Raw genomic sequence first — 26,675 nt, forward strand, 5'->3', positions numbered from 1 at the left:
TCAAATTGTTGAAATTCGTAAATACTTTATTAAATATGATTACAAATGCAATTTCACTTGAATTGAGTAACTGTTTACGATAGACTGAGTAAGTCAGAAGGTATGATTGAGCTAGTTACAAAGGGTGGACAGACTGGTTATGAGGGAGGAGGAACTCCGAGCATCTTTCAGCCCAAAATTTTCAATGATGCATTTGTTTCTAGAGGCGTAATAAACAAATTCGGCAAACGCGTTCGCACTATTGTTGTCACCCTATTTAGATCATGAGATGATTCCTCTAGGAGATGAAGATTGTTTATTCTACCACACGCAGCTAAATACATAAGGCTATTTACGGAAAAAAGCAATTGATACCTCCCATATGAATCATCACATGGTCTGAATTCTGTGGAAGAAGGCAATAAAAATTGGTCAGCTGAATCCCGCGACCACCTGCAACATTCTGTGCGGAAAACTTGCACGAATCAGAGTTTCAAATGGCAACGTAAGTGTACAACCACGCTTACAAAGATGATCCCGGAGTTCACTCTTTCGGAATCTTAAGCAAACCAGGACGGCGACGGCTACGAGAACGCGATGAAATCTAGTTTGATGGGCAGAATATTGGCTCTACACGTGCCTTTTAGAGCTTTGTACAATTCCTAGCTTTCTCATGCGATAAAACAAGTTGGATCACACAACCATGGGAACCCCTACAACAAATCATTGAAGCTTCCACTGGGAACTCAAACGACTCCAACAGATCCTAGACTAAACATGAGGGACGAGACACTAAACAAGAGGGACGAGAAACTCGTAAAGAGGAAAAAACGTTAGTTCATCCTTTAATCACTAGTTCCCTCAGCGTCGCCGTCGTGACTGCGTAAGGTTCCTATCATTCCAAGAGTCAAAAAATGTTCAAAGAACTATCAGGGTGTGAAATTCGTATAAAAAGGGGGGATAGCAAAGTCCAGTTTGAGACAAACCGCTTCAGTTCTCAAAATCATGCGATCTCTTAAAGAAAGCTGGTCAAATCAGGCATACCTAATTAAAGAGAAAAGAAGGCTTTTCACGGAACCTGTCCTGTGAATTCGAAGTAGTTAAAATGTTTTCAGATCGAGTTGAATGGTGCACGAAAACAACGTTTTGTTGACATCTCAACATGAAAGGGTTTGGGAGTGAATAATGAAGATAACCAACACTGTTAGCTTCAAAGTAAACTGTCCTTTATCGAGCCATCCACTTGGAAATTTCAGGTGTAAAATTCTACAGCGCAGTTGTGTTTTGACTGTCGTTTAAATAATCAATGTGCTGCACATTTCATTAAAGACCCAAAATTTCAATGTCTTCATCATATCGCATCTTCAACGTCGTAATCACCTCCGACAGTAAGAGGTGCGTCTCATTTTGGATGATCATCACCATAGAATAATCATTATCGTCAACGTCATCTTATTCGTCACCACCATTCCTACCACCATCATCCTCATCGCTAGCGTCACAATCAACGCCATCATCATACTCATCATCAACGAAACAAATCAAGCCCACCATCACCGTCATCATTGTGATCATCATCGTCATCACTGACGTCGCTAACAACTTCATCATCGACGAAATAATCATACCCATCAGCATCACCGTCATCATTGTAATCATCAGCGTCATCATTGACAACTTCATCATCAACGAAACAACAATACTCTCGTCAGCATCACCGTCATCATTGTGATCATCACCATCATCATCACTGACGTCGCCGACGTCATCTTCAACGAAATCATCATATTCATCATCGCTATTGCCCATCGTCTTTTATATCATTAACTATACCTCCAGAGGTAAATGCTATTAACTTTGCTTTACCATTCGAAAACATCACGAAGAAGAGATAAGAATAGACGGACACTCGTATTGGCAAGCGGGTTCTATCTCGATTTAACATATCCTCATAGGGAAATGTAATTGAAGGTAAAGAGGTGCTGTCTTATTCAGATCCAATTGCGTCCTATCCACCTGTTGTCCTTTTCAACGATAGGTTTCGTGAATTTTTTTCCCCATGAGGATTGAAATAGTTTTCATTTTAAAAAATCTTAATTCAATTGTGGTGGATTTACAGTAATAAATAAATAATTTGAATCCTCACTGAATCATTCGACCGTTAAGTACTGACCACTTTTTTGCGTTCATCACCGATTTTAAAATTCCATGAAACTAACTACATATATTACGCTGATTACCATCCCTCAGCGGTTGTGTGTAACTTCATTCGTGACAATTCTTTTCCCTTTTTTCTTCAATTCTTTCTTTCCACGAATTTCTTGACTTTCGTTGAGGGAAAGATTTTGTCAAGAATACCCTTCACGAACCTCTCCATCTTTTCCATATTTAGATTTTCAAACTTGCTTTTCACCACTGTTTCCATTAACCGTCTTCAAAGTTTTCTTGTTTTTTCTGGGACTGTCTGTACCCTCCAATAGCTCGCCTTCACTTTCGGTATCTGATAACTGAGCGAGCTGTAGCTTAGATTTTTCAGAACAAGACCGTTTGTCATCTGATAGGGACCTCTCGTCCGTGACCTCTTCGTCTGCGCGGCAGTTACTTGTGCTCCGTCTTGTGTTCGACAAGAGAATAAGCTGGAGTTTTTCGCATAATTTCTTGAAACGATGAACCGGTCCTACGATGAAGAAGAAAGGAAGAAAAGAGTTAGCTTCTAACTCCGACAGACTTTGATTGTCTTGAACTGAACAACACCCGATTATCTCTTGTTATTTAATTGTGCACTGATTACTTTCTTTTTACTAACTGCGGTCCGCGAGTAGGTCAAAACATTTGTGTCTACCACCAAAAACTACTGAGTGAAAGACCAATGTCTGTTTCGACTTGGTTTACGCACCTTCCCGCACTGTTTTGAGTCCTGAACGGTTCACCAATTGGTAGCGATTGGTCTTGACCGTTCTAATCAGTCGAGAACCTTTCGCTTATATTAAGCGCTCATTGTTCGCAATCAGGAGACGAGAAGCTAACTTCAATTTTTCAGGAGAAAGGTGTTTTAGCCTACCCCCTAGCGAAAATGTTGTCGTCAGTGATCACATCACTAACAAAGCCTACCGCACTCTACCAGCGGTCTCCCGTTAAGACGTCACGCCAGCGGATAGCGTGAAAAAGCAGGTGTTAAGCGCACACTGAGCGTGACAGAAAACTGAGAACCAACCACTAAGGTTAGGAGTAACTAGACGTATATTTGAGTGAACTCGGGCTTTCAATATCGCACATCTGGAGTCATCTTTAAGGGACTGCCATATTGCCATTGTTACTGCCGTCACGCAATTTCATCATTGCCGGTCACGAATGTCTACTTGTGTTTATTTTTGTCTGCTGGAGTGTAAACAATGTTTTTATGGTGCTAGACAACAAACAAAATAATATATTACCACATAGGAGTAGGTTCCTGCAGATGCCAAAGGTTGAAATTCAAGGACTCAGTTTACAATGACATTGTAAATCAAAGAGCACCAACTCATTAGCTTGGCTATATGGTGCCGTTATTGTTTTGCTAGGGTCAATGTACATTGGAGTAAGACCAGGGTTTTTCTCTATATCTGAACTCAGTTGAAATTTACAATAGTTTGACACGTGTGTCCATAGTTAGTAGAGGGGACTGGTTAGGAAACGCGGTAAACTTCAAAGGGCCGGCCTATTGTCTGTCCCCTGAGCTTCGATGGAACGTCGCGTGACCAATGACCCTGCACAGAACCAAAACAACATGGCGGACATGAACGACTTATTTTTCTTCGGCGACTATTTTGATGCCACATTGGAAACTTTGGTAAACGAGGAAGAATTACAAGAACACTTTTTCGAAGCAGCTGACTCTGTAAGTCTTTGAGAAGCCTTTAAAACGTTATTTTCGCCCAAAAACTTTGTAGTTATTGATGCCCTTAGCAACGGCATCGGTCGCAGTACATGTTTTTTACCGAAAGTCTTTCGATTTTTAAGTTCAATACGAAGAGGGAATTGTGTGCGAGGTGTGCCAAAAGAAATGCAAGACTAAGGCTGGATTAAAAAGACATAAGACAGTAAAGCATAAGGAGGAACAAGCGCGGGGAAATCAACCGACTCAAGAAGCCAAATTCACTGCTGAAGACTTCGAAACGTTATCAATGAAAGCACGTGATAAAATAATTGAAAGAAAAATCTACTAACTATGGTGTGTCTGACTCTTACAAAGACACATGGGTCTATTACAAGAAAACATTGATAAACGCGGAACTGCTCTCTACTTCAGTTTAATTATCCTTTGATATACCCTCACAGAACAATTCAACAAATACTTCTTCTCATGTCATTTGTGTAACTTCATTTAATCTTACCCTCGTCGTATTAAGCTTACAAACATTCTTTGTAACTCTTCTAACCTTCACATAACGACGTAAACAAGAGGAATTCAGTACGCCTGAACGAATACGCTCATAAACAAATTCCTTCAGTTTTCTGCCCTTTCTTCTGAGACGTTCCAGAGCAGCTTCTTGTATTCTACCGGGTTTTAGATCACGTCTAAATACACGGTTGTGTTTACATGCAAACAAATTATGAGATAGTTCGTTTGATATAGCAGGTTTCGCTTGATATTCCTCGATAGAAGGTTCACTCGTAAAGGATCGCTCGTAAATTAATCTCTCGTAAAGTTCGCGGACCGACCCGTTCCCAAAACGCTCCACAAGTTTTAGTGTGGGTCTACCGATAACGGTGTGTAACTTTCTATGTCCATTGAATGTAATAGCCATCGAATTTCTTTCGCGTACATCAAGCTTGGAATTGTCCACGAAGGCAGCCCTTGCTTTACTTGCTTTAAACCATACGCTTTAGAGTTCATTCTACGCATGCACGTACACTTCACGCATGCGCTGTAGTGGAACTGCGTTTTGTGACTGAACGAAAAAAAAAAAAATTAAGGCGAATTTATAACTCGGGCGTTCCCTTCGGAAAGCCCGAGTAAAAAGAATATCTTTGATCGTAAGCCTAGTATTAATCATGTGGAGGAAAACTGATGGAAATTACTCAGTCGTCTTGTGATAATAACCCATCAAGCATAGTTGACAATTTGTCTGAGCGATGTGTAAATTATTTATCACAGACTTTCTAGAAAACCGACCTAAATTACAAAACGCAAGCAAGTAATACCGAGAAACTGCAGTCAAAACAGTGTTAATATATTTATGACTCAAAGAATTCAAGTCACGATCGCCCAAAATTATTGAAAACGGCTTAGTTTTTACGCGGTGAAATTAACTTCTTATTTATTTTTCCCATATTTACATGGTTAACTTGTTTTAGCAAGAAAAGTAAAATAATTTACGAAGTTTTCAAACTTGAGAATTTGTCAGTTGTCAGGAAGATAATCGGAAAGAAAGGTCACTTGTTTTATTTAAGTTTGTATTTAGGAAAGCGACATCAAGAAAAGTAACCCAGTTTACCACGAGAAGAAATAAATAAATAGATATGGTTGAGCGCGAAACACTCTCGGTTGGGCAGATGATATTCGTTGCCCCGGTAATATATAATCTCGCGATTATCATGACAATATCTCCCGTAGCCTGAGGCAGCGGGTTATTTTGTGGGCGTTCTGAGCGGCGCCCCGTGAAAGTGAGAACCAAAGATGAGAGAGGAATGGGAAGGAGAAAATTGAGACTACACCCCAGGTTCACGCGAATTGGCTGCTTTATTCTCAACGAGTGCCTTTAAAAATGTAAGCTCTAAAGGCTAAATATTTACCAGACACCAAAACAGAACAGCAAAAACGAGGTAGCAGCCTAGCACAAAGTTTGCCGGGGAAACGAAACTACAAAAATAAACCGTCATATCATCGGCGAGAATCTTGTCAGTTTTCTTCCGGAAGCGTCCTGAGAACACGCTTAACTCCATGAGTGATCAAGATTATCAATATTATAGGAAAATTCACTACTTGACGAGGGAATTCCCCGTTAAATTGCACGCGAAAACCGATATCGCACGAATCGCGAAGCGATGAGTGCGATATCGGTTTTCAAGTGCAATTTAATGCGGAATTCACGAGTAAAGTAATAGATTTTCCTTGAATCGCCTAGCTGAATAAAAATGAGGAAAAAAGGAAACAGCATTACTTAAAATTGTTAAGTTTACGTAGTTGCGACACAATATCACTTAGCCTCGTTTTCAACTCGCAATTCCACGCTAATACCTCGCTTCGTTAAGCAATCAGAATTCGAGATTATATTCAATGATGCGATTCTATCCGTAAGTTATCCGTACAAGAACAATACAATATCAAGTAAAGTGATGATAATAGAGAAAAAAATTATTTAAGGAATAATTAGTTGACCCAACACCAAATTCTATGAACTAACTTCATAAGAATTGTGTTGCAGAAAGTTACGTGAATTACTACTGAGATTTTGGTAGCGAAAGAGTTAAGTTTGAAAACCAACCTGACTCAAGAACTATCGAGATCGTGTGAACGGGACTCTTATCTGTTCTGCTTTGGTCAGTCGGACAAATGTTCACAGATATGCGGACCGCCTTATTGAACATCGTCTTTCCTAGAAGATTGAGAGAGAAAAAGCTGATAAAACCAGATGTTTCAATAGCTTGTTTCATAAGCGAGAGTCAGAAACCCAGACGGCGGTAAATATGCGTTATTGACCAAGCGTGAGGTCAATATGGCAGGATATTGGCCAGGTTCCTTTTTCGCGTTTTTATGAACCGAGCTAAATGGAAGATAGTTTAGAAGGCAGTTTTGTTAAACAACGGATAAAATAATAGAACAAGATCCTCTTCAAACTGAAGTGATCTTCTCCTGTTCTACATAGAGGGGGAGGGGGTGGGGGGGGAGCGGCGGGAAATCCAGAATTCCAGAGGAAGACATTTCATGAATCAGGCAAAAAAAACGTGTAAAGATGAGTATCAAGACTATAACTTCTGCCACCCTAACAATGTAATTTCTGATATTCACTAGCAACTGTCCACACCTACCTCCTGGTTTTTTGTATTCTGCTTTAAAGCCGTTTTGCGAGAGAACAGAGTGAGTTAAGTGGCTTACCTACAAAAACAGTTACTCATTATGCGTTAACTGACATATTACGGCTTAACCGGCCATTGATAATTAATCCTGGTTCCGGTTGTTCGAAGGGTGGATAACGCTGTCCGATGGATAAATCTCTATCGGGCGGATAGCACAGTACGTTTTGTTGACAATAATTCGCTTTATTATATATATGGCTGTGTCTCACAAGGACTGGGAACCACTGAATTCACGAATTTGATTGGCTGAAATCAATATTGAAAGCGATCTAGATTTTCCCATTTAGACCGGCATCTAGACCGGTCTAGGAAAAAAAGCTACAAAGAATGTAAAAATTGGCATACAAGACAGAGCCATATAATAAACATCTTATTAACCCGAGCTAGGTCAGTCTGTATGGGAGAATCTTGACCTCTTTCGCTGGTACAGACCTCACTGCATTCGGTCTGTACTGGCGACCTCGGTCAAGATTCTCCCATATAGACCTCCCGCTCGGTTAATAAGAACTAAGAATAGCAATTTATACGAGCCGTTGGATAGCTTTATCTAACCCTTGAACAACTGCCCTTGGCCGTTACACACAGAAACATAGATCGGCTAAACACCGTTTACACCGCAGGATAATTGGGTGCGGACTCGTCAAATATGGAGAGAGCGGCTGGGGCTTTTCAAGTTTGAGGCCGTAGACGCCTAAGGCCCCAAAGCTTCAAGAAAGACGGTTACGTACCCATACTAACTAACATGGTGCTGATACTCCTTTCTTGGTGGGTCCTTATGCGGGTTTTTCTGTCGTGTAAACCGCCTTTTAGTCATACAAAAATATTTGGTTACCATACCAACTGGAACGCTTTTGTATTGAAGGTCGGAGAGCCTAAACTAAAGTAAAAATGACGGGCAGGGGAACCAGAACAAGTAAAATAAACAGTAAACAATCTCCTTATAGAGGGTTCCAAGCGCGTTTAAACACTGCTGATCAAGATATTATCGATTTCAATCTCAGATCTTGGGTCCGTTTCTGGAAAGTCCCGATAACTTAACGCGCCCCAAAGTCATGTTTCAAAATCCAAATTTAAAGAATAGGAAAGCTGGTTCTGGACCCAGAATGAAAACAGAACAGCTTTTCGGGCCCGTTAAGGTAACCGCGACTTTCGAGAAACGGGCCCCCGATTTGTTCCGACGTGGTGCGAGGTTTCCAGATCGAGGACATGACGAAGTAATACAAAACCAAAGCAATCCAGGATTTCTTTACGACACTTTTTTGAAATTTGCTCCGATGAAAAACAGCTTATCTGAGATTCAAGTCTTACTTACTGACAAAAATGCATGGACAACGTCCGCTTTAACAGTGCTGAAAGGTTTTTCTCTTGTCACGATAAAGAAAGGCTAAAAGGGAAACGAAAGAAGAGGAATTGGTATCAGTTAAAGCAATACATACATCAAAACGAAACGCGACGGCCTAAAGAGTGATTAGTATCTCATTTCTTCCCCCAGTGCCACTGCTGTTTGAAACGATAGGATATAGAGAATAAAGGAAATGATCACGTACTTAGGAAGCTCTTGATTGTATTGCTAAACAAATTTTCCTCCTCAGCACCATTAGAAATGCACAGAAAACGGCGTGAAGAGTACGCAGGGCTGTAGTCTAACAACGCCCGGTGGCCCCTGGCACCTTACTTTTGCTCTTGGGCGACTCAGGAATCTGAGGTTTTTCATATAAAGCCCATGCTGGGCACCCTGGATTTCACAGTTTCAGAGCACTGGGCCCCCTTCAATTTTTCTTAGAGCACAGCCTTGGTACGCATATTGTTGTTAGGGGGTAAATGATTACGTTTATACAAGCAAGCATTCCATAACAAATTTCCTTCTAAAATTATATTGATTGAAAACGTTTTGGTGTAACAGCAACTCTCAACTAACTCTGCATCAATGAGATACACAGTAAACTTCGTCTTACCTCGTGTTTCGAGTGCGAGTTATGGTGTCCCAACACCAAATGACCAAACCACGAGCGTTTGACAATACTGAATGAAAAAAAAAAACAACAACAAAAACAAATAAACAAACGAAGAAAAAGAGAGAAAATCACCTTAGTACGTGTTCATGAGTTTCATAACAATGACTTGTGTGTATGGGTTTCTCCATCAAGCTGCAACACGTGCTTTCCTTTGTAAGTGTTCATGAGTTTCATAACAATGACTTGTGTGTATGGGTTTCTCCATCAAGCTGCAACATGTGCTTTCCATGATTGATATTGAGATGTAATGTAATGATTTATTTAATATCGAAAACGTGGGAAGTGCTTGCGCAATCTTCCGAGCCAGAGGCTCATGTTAAAAACGCTCGACAATAGATAATGTTTAGATAATTGCATTGTCAAAATATGGCTTAAAGAATCTGCCTCGTCTCTTAAAGGCTGAAACTTGACATTACATCTCTAAAACCAGCCTTCCGTTTTCTGTAGCCACTTCACTTCGGACAAACGATGCATCTTACAATTTACCGTAGAATCGCATCATTGAATAAAATCTCGCATTCTGATTGGTTAACGAAGCAAGGTATTTAGCGTGGAATTGCGAGTTGAAAACGAGGCTAAATGATATTGTTTCGCATCTACGTAAACATAACAATTTTAAGTAATGCTGTTTCCCTTTTCTCTCATTTTTATTCAGTTGCGCGATTTAAGGAAAAGCCATTACTTCACTCGTGAATTCCGCATTAAATTGCACTTGAAAACCGATATCCCGCGAATCGCGAAGCGATTCGTGCGATATCGGTTTTTGCGTGCAATTCCCTCGTCAAGTAATGAATTTTCCAATAATACTGCTGGCCAAAAAGTTTGAACAGAAACTTACTCAGGAGACGAGTCGGGCGAGGCAGACACTGGGCTATTTTCCGTACAATCTAAGCAACAAATGAAATAAACAAATTATCATTCAAATGTACCAAATCTATATAAACCACTGCTCGTCTGATTTTTCTAGGAAAAGAGATTTTCCTGTTGGGAGTCTTGTCTACTTTTGTCTTTCCTCAGCGTGAAGTCGAAAGATGTGTTAATTCAGGTGTTGCAAACTACACGTACTTGTGCTACGTCTATCAGTCAGCCATTCAGAGTCGAGATTCTTTTCACCAATAAGATAGCGACAAAATCTGACAACCACGAACCATTACGACGTAAACTATACGCTGATTACAAAGACACACGCCCCTGGTTAATTGATTTTTGTGTAAACTTTGGTTTTGGATTTTCGAAACTCATTCAGAATGCGCTCCACGCTGCCGTAACTGATTGGAGTGGTTCTCAAAACCAGGTAATGATATCGCAGGTCATCTTAACTGGCATTTCAATACCTACTCGATAACTTTTTCCTGTGGAATCTTGGCGAGCTCACAATTGCGTTTTTGAAGGTGGCAAGTCGCGTCCGCCAGGGGCTACCCGGTGGTGTGGTGGCGTGGTGCGTGGGCGATTCAGGAGGGGTAGACAGTGGACTCTCTAGTTGTTGCACAGTGTATGGCTGATGCCTGGGACTCACTTGTACCAAAGGACTACAAACATTGAAATAAAAAGCAGTGAAACAATGGCAGACAATGTTCCATGATGGAGAAGGTCCACTTCTCTAAGAAAACAAACAGAACACGAGTAAAAGTCATTAACTGGGATGCTACAAGTACCATGCGAATCGGAACATTCCTTTTCAGTGCGATTACGATGCTTAGGTGCTATTGAATAGTATACGGAGGCACTGTGGGGTATAGCCAGCCAGGTTAGAGGATTTTGCACCACGTGGTCCAAATAAACAAATCAAATTGTCATCTTACAAGCTAATCCGGTCACGTGATTGATTTATTTGTACCACATGATAAAAATCCCTGCCAACTGATTGGCTATGCCCCATAGTGCCCATGTATGTACTACATTTATAATGATTATCCTGGTGCATCTGTAGCCAAGTTGCCCTCTCACAAGAGTGACTTACAAAAGAAAAATTAAAAAGAAGAAAAAGTCAGGATTATACATGAGCGGATCCACGATTGAAAACAGAAAACACATGAAGACAAATACGTAACCAATTCGCTCTGACGAAGGGCTAACGCTCGAAACGTCAGCTATTTAACTCGTTACGGTGGCCAATTTGCAATTTCAACTTAGTTGATATTCCAAATTACCTTGTTACCCCCACCGACGCAACACCACAGTTTCTTTAGAAACTTTCACCCTTTATTCATTACGTAACTAATTGTTTGGGAGACATACCGCCGTTCCCATTGACATTTCGACTGCACCGTTTACAATCTGTCAATTATATTTTCCTAATTCTATGATCAGAGGGAAAACGTTCCTTCGATTCTATGGTAATCAGTCGATCCCGTATGCGCTTCCAAGGGCTGCTGTCATTCGACAATAAAAAGTTCATGTTAAACTGACCGCATTGCTCAATTTAAGTATGGGACTGATGATATTTTTGCTACAATGTTAATCACTTCTACCTTACGACTCCAGAATAAGTCTCAGCTCTTGTCCTTGGAGTAACAGGCGGCGAAGCAGTCAGAGAAGTTTTTCTGTTAACAGAGGTGGAACACATGACAATGACTACAAAGGTTTTAAAAGTATGATAATTTTTGAGTCACTTTCCCTCGCTTCAGGTATTTAATTAGTTAACCTTGAGTTCTTACTGGTTTCTTGAGGCATTAATCTTCGATCTAATTGGCTTTTGTGTAAAAATTGCTTTTAATCCCCCGAAACTGCTTGGAGATGCGTTATACATCTCGAGTTATCATTAACCGTTATTGGTATCGTTAATATCGTAAAATGTTTTCGTTACTATACCGACCTCGGTCGTTGCAATCTGAGAGATCCACTCGAGTCGACCCTTTTTCTTGGGGCATCTTCCACTACAAAACAAAAAAACAGTGTCACTAACTTTAGTCATTAGAGAAAGGGCAATCTGAAACGAACATCTTCAAAGGCTAAACTTCTGAATTCATCTGGGACTCTTTCTATGTTAAGCTACTAATAGCGCAGTGATAGCATTTTTCCTTTTTTTTACCTTTCTTTTTGTGTGTATTTGTGCTACCTTGCTGACCATTAATTTATTTTCATTAATGTTGTTGTCTACTGGCTGCCTGGCTCCGCTTCCCCTATGGTTATTCCAGAGAGCCAGTACTCTATTTATTTTTAATACTGTTTTTCAACTTGACACAGGCAAGGAAGTACAAATAAAGATTGTTGTTGTTGTTGTACTAAAAGCAGTCGCACTTACACATATCGGCCAAACACGATGTTAACTTCGACTCCAAGTTATACATAACTCCATCAGAACGAAACTGATTTGTCAGAAGGAACCACTAAGAGTTTTAAAGTAAAGTCAGATAAACAAAAGAGTGACAAAGTCGCCATTGATTTTATCAATTGCCACTGATTGGTTGAGATGGCACGAGTTTTCAAGGCCAATCACATGACGTAAAACAGCGAAACCAACAAAATCTCAGATTACTCACGACACCTAACTAACACCTAACTGATACCTAACTGACAATTGCTCTTTTGCCAAGTGCGGGAAGTTGCCTCGTAAATGTAAAATATTTCAAGAAACCCTTACATATTTCTTTTAAGTTCTTTATCGCAGCCACTGCTGAATCCTCGTGAGTCGGTGATCTCTCTTTCCTCTCTAGTAGCATGAAGTAAATGACTTTTTCTATCGTCTTTCTAAGAATAAATGAATACACGTCAGGGTTTATTCCAGAGCGCGACTTTGAGGAATTTACACGAATCGACTACGGTAATTGTTTGAAAGGACTTACTCTTGCTTCAAGAGGTTTCGCAAAAGTCGTTCTCTATTCTTGAAGCAGCCTAAGGAAGACATACTGTGCAACACATCAGGGTCGATTTCATCTTTACTTGGGATAACTTCCGTCTTTATGAAAAAGCAAACATTAGTAACAATCAACATCATCATCATCATCATCGTCATTATCATAAGCTTAATCATAATAAATAATAAAACCAACGGGATAAACCCATCTGTGCAATAATTACAGGTATGACTTAAGGCAAAGGTTTTATTACAGACAGAGTACTCATAAATAATCGAGTTACTCCTCCTTTTAACGCCGCTCGAAGCGAAGGCTCATTTCTCAAACAGCCGCTAGTTATCGAGCCGTTAAGTATTCGTGCCGACACAGCGGTCAAAAGTTTGTGCATGTGCGAACGTTGTAAGGGCTAAGCGGCGGCTTAGGGTATCAAACCCAAGTTGAAATTTTCGACGGGAAATTGGCGCACAGCTCGCCAAAATCGATCCCCTAACGAATGCCCTGAATACGTTTGACTTCTATGTGAATTAGCACTTTTCAATACGTTCTGCGGGGAAGGGGAAAAAAGTTAGTACCTTGACAACGTCGACGACGTGAGGCTCCAAAGGCAGTTCGTCTTTAAAACTGCAAATAGGTCACATCAAACTCAATCGGAAAAAAGTGTGTAAACAAGGAAGGAATTTCAAGTATCTGTCTCTACCATTGTGTTAGCAATGACATAGGTATTAGTCTTGAAGCAACTTTCAACTGAGTGTCCAGAATAATTCTAGATTGCTTTGGTTCTACTTTACTTCGCTCTGCGATTGGTCCAGAAAACAAGCACCCGTTTCTCAACCAATCACATGCAAAACTAAACTCAATCGTCGCGTGGTCGTCCGCGCTTTCCCGCGCTTTATGCAGTTTGGTTGTTTTCCCGCGCTTTATGCAGTTTGGTTGTTTTCCCGCGCTTTATGCAGTTTGGTTGTTTTCCCGCGCTTTCTACAGTTTGGTTGTTTTTACTTTGAGTTCTCATTGTCTCTTTAAAGTACTTTCGTTTCTTCTGATAAACCTTTGTAATTACTTTGACCCTTTCACTCCCAGATCTCATTATTAATTTTCCTTACTGTCTGCCATTCCACTCTTTTAATGTTATTATGGAAAGTCTGGCATTGGATCAACTAATAATCCCTTAATTGATTTTTTCCTTTATTCTCATCACTTGTCTGCTTGATATTCTATTGATATAGTAAGGAGAAATTCTGTCTTGGTCACTCATGGGAGTTAAAGGTTCATTGGTTTTGATTTTGGTTTTCTAAGACACTTAATTGAAAAGCGTACTATTGTCTTGTGGCAAAAATCGCCTACCTGTTAAGAAAACTATGCTTCTTAACATCCTCCATCTACAAAACAACAAGAATTACACCATCAATAGCACTCTAGTAAGTCCAGAAATGAGGTGATTTCCCTCACGATTGATCTAAATCACTATTTGGGCAACAGGCATTGTTTCTCAACTGTAAGTCTCTCCGCTGGATCTACAGTGATCATCCCTCGGATCATGTCCTGCACATCAGTTGGTATGAAGACTAGGATGCTAAAATGTCCCCTCTTCACCTAAAAAAAGACAAACATGCAATGGAGGTCAAAACTCATATTGGGAAAGTTATTGAAAACATAATTATTCTTTATTCAAATGTACTAAATAAGACCACTTTTTGCCACTTCAGGCGTAGACACAGAATTTCCCCTGCCCTTTCTAACAATGTTTGTAAAACCAAACAGTCAACAAGTCTTGGTAAAGTTTACAAGGCACCCAAAATTCAACATTGTTTGGAGGAGGGTGGAATGCCGGTGGGGTGGGGTGGAATGGGGGTGGGGTGGGGTTAAGGATTCTATTTTAGTATTATCGCGCTAAGTGAGAGACATTCTAAGCGAAGACTCTCTTGGGCGGCGGTATGACACAGTCGATGAACCTCAACTTTTCTAAACTTTCTATATTAGTTTTGTTGGGCTAAAAAAAGATGTCTCCACTTTTATCCTTATACAATCTTACCACTTCTCATAAAAATCAATGTTAGCATGAAAAGTTTAGCTGAATTGACTGTTTAGCATGCAGTTTTGGAAAACGACTGAACTTTCGTAACTAATGTAACCGGCCCTACTTGGCGGAGAAAACTTTTGAAGTCACCTTAAACCTTTACAAGGTAATTTGGTTATACCAACTAAGTTGAAATTGTAAATTGGCCACCACAAAGAATTAAAAAGCTGACGTTTGGCGCGTTAGCCCTTCGTCAGAGCAAAAGACGGTATAACCAGATTACCTTGTTACCCCCACTGATGCAGCTCCACAGTTTCTTCAGAAACTTACCCCCTTCAAACCTTTACACCCTAACATCAGTATGCATCTTCTCCATACTGTTCTCTATACAATTCCTGAGCTACTGACAAGGAGAATTTGTTTAACAATCAAGAGCTGTGTTAGTTAATGATCATTTCCTTGATTTAGGGTTGCTATTGCAAGGAGAAATTAATTGCTAGTCACCCCTGGGGCAAAGGGTAAAGAAGTAAAAGCATAGTAGGCACTATTATAATAGTATAGTCTGATTATACACTCACCTTTTCCAACAGGTTTCTTAAATTTTCATCATCAAAAGGAAGCGCTCCCTGAGAAGAAGAAGAAGACGAAGAAGAAGAAGAAGAACACAAGACATAAGAGAAAACCTTCTCATTTAGTTTTCTTAGTATCTAAGCATGTATGCTTGTATGCTTTCTGCCAGGGATATGATTTCCCAGTTTCCAAATTTAAGGTGAAGTATGTTTAGGTGGGTTACCAGGCACTGTCAGAGCATAAACTTGTTGAAGGAAGACAAGCAGGCAGTAAACTGGGTGAGTATAGCCACTATGATCTCTATCAGAGGGAGGAGGATGGAGGAGGGGGGGGTGGGGGAGACAAGAGAATGAAGGAAATAGGAGTGTTTATCTCACAAGCAGTGTAAGAGAGTGATTTTTGCAAATTGTTGCAAAGCAAAAACTAAAGTGATTGAAACAGCCAATCAGAAGATGGGATAACATTACAAGGAGCCAATCAGAAAGCAAAGTAAAATAAAGCACAATGCTGACAATGAATTAGTTTTGAATCTAAGAGGATGGCACAAGTTTTCTGGAACAAGCACATAGCAAAGGAAAGAAAAACTAGAGAAATCCTGGATTACTCTTAACACTCTTTTGGAAATTTCTTGAATCGAATAGATTGTGCTTTTAGCAAGGTGTTAACTTACAACAAGCAGAGCATAGAGGATAACACCACAGCTCCAAACATCTGCTTTTCGACCATCATATTTTTCTCCCTAAAATACAAATCACTTCACAAAATTACATCAAATGCAGATTGAAAAATGAACAGTTTACAACAATTATACAAGACATATTATAAAGGTTTTGGATGGTACATACCCGAATGACTTCTGGGCAAGCATAATGTGGAGACCTGGCAGAAGAGGAAAAAAAAAAAAGAGGAAAAAATCACAAAATGAAAAGTTGAAGTTTTCTAGCATGCACCTACAGCATTTGTATTACCATAATACAGCAGACAAGTGTTATAAAGCAGAGACAAATGCAGCATACCCACAGCTGGTCTCGAGCATGGCATTATCTCCAACCTGGCAATAAAGTGACACCAAATATTATTACAACTATTGAATGTAAGTTGGAGCTTTGTATAGCATTACTTTAATGATTTGTTTTTCCCAAAGGATCAGTCTGAGCCACACTTTTTTGACTTGAACTTGTTTTTTTTTTTTTAAATACTCCTTACAGTAACTCTTGCTGCACAGGAGTAGGGACAGGCCACATTAACTTTCACCCCCACCCCCCCACCCACCCTTGCAATAAACAGAAGGAATGGCAGTATTCCCTTGGCCCAGCCACTGACAGTTCCGGGCTGCACAACCCTTTGAAGGGTTAATTTGCTTGCACATAATGGAAAAGTAGTAACACACTAACTGTAGATTACAATTGAAAATTGGTGGGCTCAAAGATTTAACCTCTTTTTTTGCTTAACATACACATTTTCCCTTAAAAAAAGTACTGCAATTACCAAGACACTTAGAAAATAAACAAAATTATAAATAAAACAACAACAAACATATGAAACATATGTGTGAACTGCGGTTATGAGACGTATATGAGCACGATCCTTCGCAGTAAAGCACTATTTGAGCAAATAGTGCTTTACTGCGAAGGATCGTGCTCATATACGTCAAAATTATAAATATTTGTCAAAATAATTTAGAACTAATGCACACACACACATGTTCATTCAAGTACCTGTAAAGATGCCATTCCAAAGTCTGCAACTTTTATATTCATCTTTTTATCGAGAAGAAGGTTCTCAGGCTTCAAATCTCTGTGGCTAAAATATACAACTTGAAATTAGCAAGCAAAAGCCAAACGTCTGACTATTAAGAGTACACCTCTTCAGGAACATGATATAAAAACTTAACTTAGGAGATAACCAAAGACAAATGATTACAAATTACTTTAAGCCTGTAAAAAAAACCATTGCCCACATTTACATTAAAACTTGATGGCAATATCATGGGGAAAATCAAAACTAAACACGAGTTACATACACCATTAAAAGCAACACTATAGAAGTTTTCATGTGTGTTTTAATCAGCTTTTTATTCTGTTCCTACACACAGTGCTTTCTTTCACCAAGACTACAATTAGCAAGAACACAAAAAGGAGTCAGAAAACCATGAACACTAGGAGAAATTTCTGGAGTGCTATATTGTGTTGAGAGGATCTGACCAGAATCAGAACATATTTCAAGTCTAAATGGTTTTCTGAGATTGACAGTAAGGCATGGTCAGTGCAAAAGTAAATTTGAAACATGCACTCACCAAACACAATGCTTGTGGCAAAAATCAACAGCCGAGATCATCTGAGCAAAAAATCGTCTTGCCTACATAGGAGAAAGGAATGAAAAAAACTCCTTGAGAATTCTTTGTCCAGAAGCAAATATCAAACTTTACACATTAATTACTTTAAATACCGTACTGTAATGTAGGTTATAATTTCAGTAAAAATTGAAACTTGTAGTTGGACAAAAATTATTTAAACATATTACCTCTCCCAAAGGAAGCCTTCCTCTCTTAACCAGGTAGTCAAAAAGCTCACCACCAGATACATGTTCTAATACTAAAAATCTAAAACACAAAGAGCGAGATACATTTGGGTTAAACCCTTCCTACCCCAATATCAGAATGCTTAGTTTCTCCATACTGCTCTCTATAAAATTATTTTTTTAAGTGCTGACAAGGAGAATTTTTTCACCAATCAAGAGGTTCTTTAGTTGGTGATTATTTCCTTTATTCTCATGACGTGATTTGGGGATGATATTGTAGGGAGAAATTAGATGCTAGTCACTCTAAGGAATTAAAGGTGTTGGTCAGTGGTCTCTCTCCATTTTATATGTTGAACTCTGTGATCCGCCATCTTGAATAAAAGGGAAGTTCGTGGCGAAGTTGATAGTGTTGTATTGTTCAATTATCCTGACAACTAAGGGTTAAATGATGAAAAACGGAAGAAATTCAAATCCTTACAAGCAGTGTCATAATGACAGCTGAAGTCAGTAACTTGTGATAAAGTAACAGTCAAGTACAGTATCAACTCTTGATGGTAGCAAAAACCACACCACTGAGTTTCCATTATGATTGTACATCTCAAGCAAGACACTGACTGACTGTCTTTCTACTAGGTTGACTATCATCAATTATAACCCACCCATTAATTTTGGCACAGTTTTATTGGTTACTTTACATCATATGCTGCAAAATCATAGGACAGTTATCATGCAATAACCCCCATCAGCGTCGATATTTGTCCTCCAATTTTTTCCGTGAAAAAGAAACATAGTCAACACAAGAGTTTCAACTTTTCCATTCTCCTATTTACATGGAAGGAAACCAAACTCGTTTTTTTCTTGCTTGCTTGCATCAATCACACGCATTCGCCATCAGATCACCACTGGCTATTTTACTCTGTTTACGCAGTTTAAATTATCCCACGCCTTTAAGAAAAGATTTACCTGGTGTTGCATCTTTTCCTCAGTTTTTGCATTCAGAACGCAGTCGTCGGCAAACAAGAGGTCCCTAACAACAGCCTTAGGGACTTTTTGTACAGCTTTAAGGCGGCTAGTTGAACAGTTCTCTATCAGTCTTGTATCTGGTTCGAATGCCTTTTCCCGCGTGGTCTTGAAAGGCATCTAGCAACATTGCTGAGAAAACCATGCTGAAGAGCAAGGTGTTCTGCACAATATTCCTCGACTGCAAAATGTATGTTGAAAGCTTAGCCTGTCAAGAGGAATGCTTTGGTGAAGAAAGAATAGAATACATATGGTACATCATGGATCACGAAACTTATGCTCCCCAACCTCCGGCCTCATTCTGCATTTTGCTTTTGCCGACAGCAATTAGCACACAGGTTAATGGGAAAACCACCTCTGCTGTGAAACATTCCTCCATACCTGCATGTAAATGGCAAGAAAGTGAATGCTACGCACTCTGTAATTGGTTTTGCGTAAAACACAGAGGTGCACGTATGACCTCACAGACGGACTGTTTTTTGGTTTGCTTGAAATTTAATTATCTTTTATTCATTCATTTTTAACTCTCATTTCCAACATGGCATATTGAGTTGAAAATTTTCGAAAAAATTTTAAAATCACACAAGTGATGGCCCTTAAGGAGCAGTGTATCAGGAAAGAAACTGCTTGCCAGGTAAAGGGAGCGAGGCCTTAGGAGCTGAACGGTCAATTTAATTTGTTTGTATTTACCACAAGGAAAGTGAGAGACAATGGTGGCCAAAGAAAAAAACGTGATGACATCAAAACAAATTATAAGAAACCACAGGAAACGTATGCGTGATTGTGCTTTATTTATCTAGCCTCAGGTTATTCACAAAGAGGAATTAGTGGAGGTTTTGTTATTTCACTTAAATCAGCCAACCAAAGCGTTACTAATACCAATACATGTGCGAGAGCAAATAGCGTGTCACAAACGCACGCGACGTCATTTTTATTCTGATCTGCTATGGGAAGTGAAAATTATATATGGACGTTGAGGGGGAGTGAAAGACCCTATGAGTAAAGAATGGACTCTAAAATGTACAATTTTCTTAACTGGAAAGGAGCCTCTAAATTTACCAATACGGTATTTACATCCAAAAAAACTGGTATTAGCTCATAAGACTTCACCTTGAAGGTGTCATGATAATCTTTAGATGATAACGATTCTGTCTTCATTGCGTTTACTACGTTTTCAAGTGAATCAAAGGTTATTTAAAATTAAAGACCTGCATTAAGGCGTCTCCTGCTTCTCCAAAAGCCATTACCTTCCATCAGATTAAAGATCTCCTTAACCTTTCTAATACTGCGGTGTGACTAGTACGCTTTCACTGCACTCAGCCAAAACCGCTCTACTTTGGTTCAGTATCTCGTATCTGTCTTTGGACCATAGACTATATTTACTTAAAGTTACCATTTAAAGTTGGGCCTTTCCTGGGGACTCTCCTTCGTAATCTGTAAGTGAGTGGAGTCTGAGTCCTACGGCCTCTCCAGTCTTCCTTACAGTTTTACCGTTATATCGTTCATTTCAATATCGCAGTTGTCCCTTTCACATGGAAACTTGTGCCAGCGTTTCTGTGTCAAAATCTGTCCATCAAAATGAATCACAAGTAGTTTAAAATCGGAAAAAAAATTGAGAGTGAGTTGTTTGTTTGCTTGTTTGCTCTTTCTAGAGCTTTATTTCAATTTTAAGACTACCACCAATGTATTATTGCAAATGTTGAGTTTCTGTCGAGAATTACGGGGGATTCCTTTTGATTCTCATATTCTGCACCTTTCACAATGATAAATGCGGAACGAATGGTAATGACTATCAAACCTTACTTTTCCCAAGGCTGACCTACTAATAGCCAACTGATCAAGTTTGAAAACAAGCTAGAGCAAGGCAGCAAAGCAGAATAATTAATAATTTGGATATATCAACAAAGTTGAAATGGTGAATTGACCACCTTAACTATTACAAAAGCTGACGTTTCGAGCGTTAGCCCTTCGTCGCTCCGACGAAGGGCTAACGCTCGAAACGAAGGGCTAACCATTTTAACTTTGTTGATACATCCAGATTATTTCGTTAATCCCACCGACGCAGCCCCAAACAGTTCTTTTCGAAACTATCAGCCTTTATTCAGAATAATTAATACAAGCGTTTGCCAAATTCATTCATTTTGTTGCTGTACTGCTATGTTTTAAAAGAGTTAGTTCATGCCTTCGGCAATACGTAAAATCGAGTTTTTGATGTACTTGCAAAATTTGGACACCACCCATAAGGTATTACAATTACTCTCGACTGCACCTCGATTAACTATTTCCATTGGCTGTATGGCCCCAAAACTTTAACGTAACTCATTGCACGCATGCCAAGCATGAACCGATTCAACTCTTTCGTAACAAGTACCGTTATTTCCTGCATGGAATTGACCATTGATAACAATCTGTCAAACTAGCGTTTAAAATTCTTGACCCATCTTGAATTCACACAAATACTAAACGAGTACCTGGCTAGAAGGCTTTGTTACCGTGCTATCACTTTTCTGATTGCCATTCGTCGCAGCGGAACCATCCGCTTCCTTTTCAACACGCTTACAACTTAACTGCATATTTTGAAGACGAAGGGAGATTAGTAATATTAGATTTTTTAAAGGTGTCTCTACCCTAAAAATCGCTTAGGTCCAAAAAAAAGTTCATTGTGGGCTACACAGAGACGCAACTTGGTTTTCTTGAAAAATAAAACAAAGGTATCTCAAAGACCAATCAGAGCTAGGTAAACTCTACAAAGAGCTAGTGAGAATCTTAAAATGAAAACAAGACCGACTGCATGAAGTATAAGTCAACACATTTGATCTTATTGCGATTGGTTTTCGAGTTTCATCTGATTTTATTTTTAAGTGCCTTGAATTCCAAAGACGAACTTACAGAGCGAAAATTTCCCATGTCGCATGTAATACTCGCACCACCAACTATTTTACAAATTTGTAAAACTAGATCGATACCATCTAAACTCACTGATCTCACAACACTACATATTTTCAGATTGGCGGTGTATCTGGCATCTTTTTTTTTCAGATCTGTGTTTGAACACATCTTTCATTTGCTTTAAAAAAAACCCTCCATAAACCTTTTGCTGAAAATCCTTTTTCTGAGCTTTCTAACGCTTTACTTCACCCTCGATCTCGCTATAGGGGCAGACCCAATTAGAAAACAATTTTCTTGATCAGACTCCAGAAGCTAATCATTAGACATGTGCTCTTATTTTACACTTTTCTTTTTTTCTTCAGTTCTCTTCACCTGCCGGGGTCGACCGAGGCCTCGTCTCAGTTATTCTCGATGGTTGTTCATTCGGTTAAAATGGCAGCTTTGCTAATCACAAAGGCGTTTTGCGCACCTCTTCATAAATTAAATGCGACTTGACTTTAAGTGCACTTTGAACCTAACAAATTGCAACTTATTGTTTTGTCATGCCTTAAAAGCCGTAGACCACTTTCCCCCAAAATTTATAGCGTGATAAATCCACTTGGAATGTTGGAAAGGTGTAAATCACACACCCTCTGATGAAATAGACGCTTGTATGGTGAAAATGTAGAAAATGTGATCTATAATCTACATCAGTCGCACAGCAAATATTGATTACTTCTTGATCCATTTTCTAGAAATCTAACATCATATTTCTTTAAGTAAAAAGATTAGCTTTCAAATTTTCATATAATTTCATCAGCTCATGACTCTTCTGTAGGAAAAAATTACTGGAGAGAGCCTTACAACGTTCCATCCATTTTTTTGCAACATTTGACACTCCTTCCTCAAATTTGACCACTAATAATTTCCTGAACGCCAGTTTTAACTGTCAGTTGTGGTTGGGAATGAGGATGCCCTCAATTTACGAGTGACTCTACTAATTATCAAAATGTCGATGGTCAAGGCACGTATTTGGGCAAATGTTTAAAGTGAGCATTGCTGGTATGGATAGATTTGAGACAGCGATTCTGGTATAAACAAAAGAGATCAATGGTGTTGTTTCCACGACACTTAACAGTTAACTCTTGTAAATCAGCTCCGAAAAATAAATATTCCACATTGCGTTTTTTAAGACAATAATTGTAAGTTGTTGAGGACTGCTTCGAAAGCAGGGTCCTCAACAGAAATGTTCATAGGTCAATCTTAAACTGGGAAAGTAAAGGTGTTTTTTCCGTTTCATAGAATGCAGAGCAAAGAAAACACTCTCAAACTGAAGTAGGACCAATTTATATTTCATATGGTTACCACGATTAGTCTCAAAATTATAGTAAAATTTTTAGTTCCTCCCGGGATAACTGTGTAATGTTTTGCATCATGAGTTCTTGTGCTTTGATATGACTGATTTATCACATGAGCAGCTCAGAAAATTACAAATATCTTGAATATCAATAAAACTGAGATACATTATAAAAATCAGTTTTGAAGATACAGCTCTCCAACTTTACAGTAGCCAACTCAAGTCGAATTGTTTTATTTAATAGTTTGAAAAGGAAAATAACCAGTATTTGCACAGTTTTTCGTTTAAGACGAGGAAAATTAAAAGAATGAACATAGGTACCTCTGTTTGATAATGTTTATTTTTCCAAAGCCTAACAGCCAATATTTTGATTGTTGCTAATATCCAACAATCCCCGAGAAAGTGCTTACATCAGTCAAGTCGATGATTCCGAAGCAGTTCTTATTTTACCATTAAACTGATATCGACAGCCACAAAAATTTCAAACGGTACTTTAATGCTTGCTTCCAATGTCTAATAAATGCTACCAGTTTTATCAAAGGACGGTATTTTCCGAATAGAAGCTAAACGAAGCCATCAAACATTTACAGATGACTTCGAAACTGATAATCTGTCTTTGCCCTACGACCCTTCTAACTCCTACTTGGAGTTTACTATTGCTGCAGTAAGATTTTACACTTTACAATCTATTTGATCAAATAATTTTTCAAGGCTTTTGCTGTCAAATTGATTGCGCGCACCGTGATCGCTGCAGTTCTTACAAACTGGATATATTATTATATGATATGAATTAGCCTTGCTTCACATAGATATACCTCGTCAATGCTTCTGAAAATCGTTATCAATGATAAATGAAGATTATTAGAGTTGAAATTTACACTTAAAGAAGACACTCTGCAAGCATATCAAATTAGATAACTCAACTTACTTTTGCCAAAACCAATTTAAAAGCCACCGACCATAAATTTCGAGAATCCGCAGAAATTTGCAAAATTCGCAATTCATTTTTTTCCCAAGGGACCCTTGCGATAAACCTTTCTCAAAAAATTATATCAAAAAGTTCTATCACGCTTTCCTTTCTCCGAAAAAATCGAAAAGTTCAAAATACACTGAGATGACCGTTGTCTCCCCCGTAAAGCAAGTTATAGAGCCAAAGCCACGAAAATTTTCAGTCATGGTCAGCGTTTCGACAAGATACTTATCCCGTTCAATGAGCATCCTGACAAGTTGATATCTGAGTCGCATCATTGTGCTGGTCTATAAGCTTCAATTTAGGTCAATAGCACTTGCAAAATTATTTTTGATGAGAAAATAGCTATAACATTTGGTTACGTCCCAAACATGACGAGGCTCACTACAAGAATGAAGGTACAAACTATCGCTTAATCGCCAAACGTTTTTCTCGGTTTGGGAATTGTTAGATGGAATGCAAACACGTCACCGGAAATGAAGTGTAAACTCACATTGCACCCTCTGCTGCAAAATCAAATACATTAAGTACACGATAAAATATTGTGCATAAGTATACATACCGAACGGATAACAATTATCAAGATAAACAGTAGTACAATGCTTCCATTTACAGATATTACAATTATCCACTTTTGAAGTCCTGTTGAGTAAACAAAGCACTATCCTTAATGACTAATGTTCGATTTTGAACCTTTACCTTTTATAAATAAATAAATAAATAATAAAATAAATAAATAAATAAATGATTTAACAATGGACATCCACTGGGTGGCTATTCTTGTCCACTGTTCCAGATCGAATTGGAATTTGGAATGTTGGTTTTTGCGGAGGGAGGAAAACCGGAGGACCCGGAGAAAAACCCTCGGAGCAAGGACGAGAACCAACAACAAACTCAACCCACATGAGACGCCAGGTCCGGGAATCGAACCCGGGCCACAGTGGTGGGAGGCGAGTGCTCTCACCACTGCGCCATCCCTGCTCCCTCCTTTTAAAAACTGTTAGGAGCCCTCAGATTTTGTTACCACGAGATTGAGTTTTTCTCTTTGTCTTTGTCTATTTGAGTAATTGTCCGAAGTGTGCCAGTCTTCTTTTTCTTTCATACTGTCTCTTTCCGCCTCTTTCTACTTATTAACTTAACTTCACGCAAAATTTCTTGTGCATCCCGTGGATGAATTATAATTACTGTGAATGCATTACAACCAACCAACGTAAAAAAGCTCTTGTTGACTTTCTTTTGTTTTCCAAATACTTTAAAATATAAATGTTGCGATTTTTGCTGATCACCACAAATAATGAATCAGTATAGTCAAGCTAATGTTTCTAAACACACTTTCCAGTCGTCACGCCTAGACCTAGCTACATTCATAATAGAATCATTACCTTTGTCTTTAGTGCTGGTAGTTGTACTCGTGGTGGAGGCCTCTGCAATCTCTTTTATTCTGATATTTCCTATTAACACGACTCCAAGCTCTCCAGTGCTATTTCCCTCAATTAGAGCGAGCTCTATGTTATTCCCAGTGGTTTTCGAGTTGCGTTCCATAATAATGATAAAATCGACAACCACACTACCATTTGATAATCTGGTGACCTCAATTCCTCTATATCTAGGAAGTTTCACCTTTAAGAAACGACCCACTCTTTCCGTAAAGTTCTTAATAAAGGCTAGGGACTCGGATGAATCAAGATTGCTGTACGATGATTTGTATTTTCCCTGTATTCTCGCTGTTACTCTATACCTTTTGGGGAGCGCTTTACCTGCAAAGAGAAGAATTCTTAGCTTCTGGAAAAACTGTTACACCGTCTCGGTCGGAGAGGGAGTAAAGAAATAAGGTGATCGTCAAAATGAGGTATGTGCGAGGAGTCACAGTCTCTTTCTTCGTAGAAGATGGCATTGCCTGCAGCCGTCTCAAACTAATAAGATGATCAAAATTATATACATTTGTATTCCTACCGTTTTCACATACTCTTCCTTCATACTCCACTGCACATTCACAGAAGTAGGATTGGCCTTGTTGTTTGCAAGTTCCGTTATTCTGACAAGGGTTAGAAATACATCTGTCGATACCTAAGCGTGAGAAATATATTGAGATTTTATCTTTTAGAAATAGAAACATTCGAATTAATTTACAATCTTGGTTACCACGATCGGGGACATTTCGAAGCATTTGTTGTCAGGGTTATTTCATTTGGGTGGGGAAAGAGGGAACTGAAGTGGACGGGGGAACAAAAAGATGTTGCACCCCAACCACAAAGGAATTATATCTTGTTTTGGTGTCGCAAAAATTCTCTCAATATCTCAGGCGAACCGTTGAATTGCTGATGTTCATGTGTTTTTCTCGACTCGTTTACTGTGCATGATCGCAATCAAAAAGTTCTCGCCAATTAAGTGCAGTTCCTTTATTTGTTTCTACACAAAATCATTCATGATTTAACCGCATGATTTAGTCTCGAAAACCAATTCGCCTTAAGATTCTCGCCAATACCGACGTCTCAATGGGCTGACA

The 26,675-nt window shown here is 39.0% G+C and overlaps 2 protein-coding genes across 6 annotated transcripts in view; both read right to left on the minus strand.

Annotated features, from left to right (window-relative positions):
- On the minus strand, window positions 1–19,066 carry LOC148721879 (serine/threonine-protein kinase BRSK2-like). Of its 2 annotated transcripts, none has more exons than XM_088735760.1 (22): window positions 18,918–19,064; window positions 17,958–18,036; window positions 17,731–17,792; window positions 17,153–17,237; window positions 16,451–16,485; window positions 16,280–16,313; window positions 16,105–16,173; window positions 15,443–15,490; window positions 14,342–14,440; window positions 14,192–14,226; window positions 13,423–13,471; window positions 12,839–12,951; window positions 12,637–12,743; window positions 11,869–11,929; window positions 11,525–11,596; window positions 10,392–10,582; window positions 9,892–9,940; window positions 8,994–9,060; window positions 8,351–8,422; window positions 6,991–7,057; window positions 6,447–6,557; window positions 1–2,656 (listed from the first exon to the last, which is right to left on the minus strand). In XM_088735760.1, exons 1-22 carry the CDS (start codon window positions 18,947–18,949, stop codon window positions 2,376–2,378), a joined length of 1,818 nt encoding a protein of 605 aa, XP_088591886.1. In that variant the 5' UTR covers window positions 18,950–19,064; the 3' UTR covers window positions 1–2,375. The 2 variants fall into 2 exon arrangements, with proteins under 2 accessions (XP_088591886.1, XP_088591887.1); XM_088735761.1 differs by lacking the exon at window positions 1–2,656 and adding an exon at window positions 4,253–4,910 and having other exon boundaries at window positions 18,918–19,066.
- Window positions 19,040–26,675, minus strand: part of LOC111346089 (uncharacterized) — a 14,380-nt gene continuing 6,744 nt past the window's right edge. The window contains exons 2-7 of one of the 4 annotated variants that reach the window (XR_002696349.2): window positions 26,123–26,236; window positions 25,552–25,926; window positions 24,732–24,811; window positions 21,446–21,541; window positions 20,368–20,540; window positions 19,040–19,155 (exon numbers count right to left, since the gene is read on the minus strand). Coding sequence is in view for 3 of the 4 variants with exons in the window: in XM_022953382.2 (XP_022809117.2) it covers window positions 20,454–20,540; window positions 21,446–21,541; window positions 24,732–24,811; window positions 25,552–25,926; window positions 26,123–26,236 (752 nt within the window). In the remaining variant the exon portion in view is untranslated. Of the gene's footprint in view, window positions 19,156–19,752; window positions 20,541–21,445; window positions 21,542–24,731; window positions 24,812–25,551; window positions 25,927–26,122; window positions 26,237–26,675 lie in introns of those variants that run through there. The other 3 variants (XM_022953382.2, XM_022953383.2, XM_088735719.1) reach the window with 3 other exon arrangements.

The sequence above is a fragment of the Stylophora pistillata genome, chromosome 10 (assembly GCF_964205215.1).
Source record: "Stylophora pistillata chromosome 10, jaStyPist1.2, whole genome shotgun sequence".
NCBI classification, from domain to species: domain Eukaryota; kingdom Metazoa; phylum Cnidaria; class Anthozoa; order Scleractinia; family Pocilloporidae; genus Stylophora; species Stylophora pistillata.

Excerpts from the sequence above, each read along its gene's own strand:
- LOC148721879 (XM_088735760.1), bottom strand. The coding sequence starts at position 18,949 with ATGCAAAAACTGAGGAAAAGATGCAACACCAG. Across the intron at positions 16,174-16,279 it reads CTTGCCCAGAAGTCATTCGG|GGAGAAAAATATGATGGTCG; the intron begins GTATGTACCATC and ends TTTGTATTTTAG. Across the intron at positions 15,491-16,104 it reads TCCTCTATGCTCTGCTTGTT|GGAGCGCTTCCTTTTGATGA; the intron begins GTAAGTTAACAC and ends TCTTCTTCTCAG.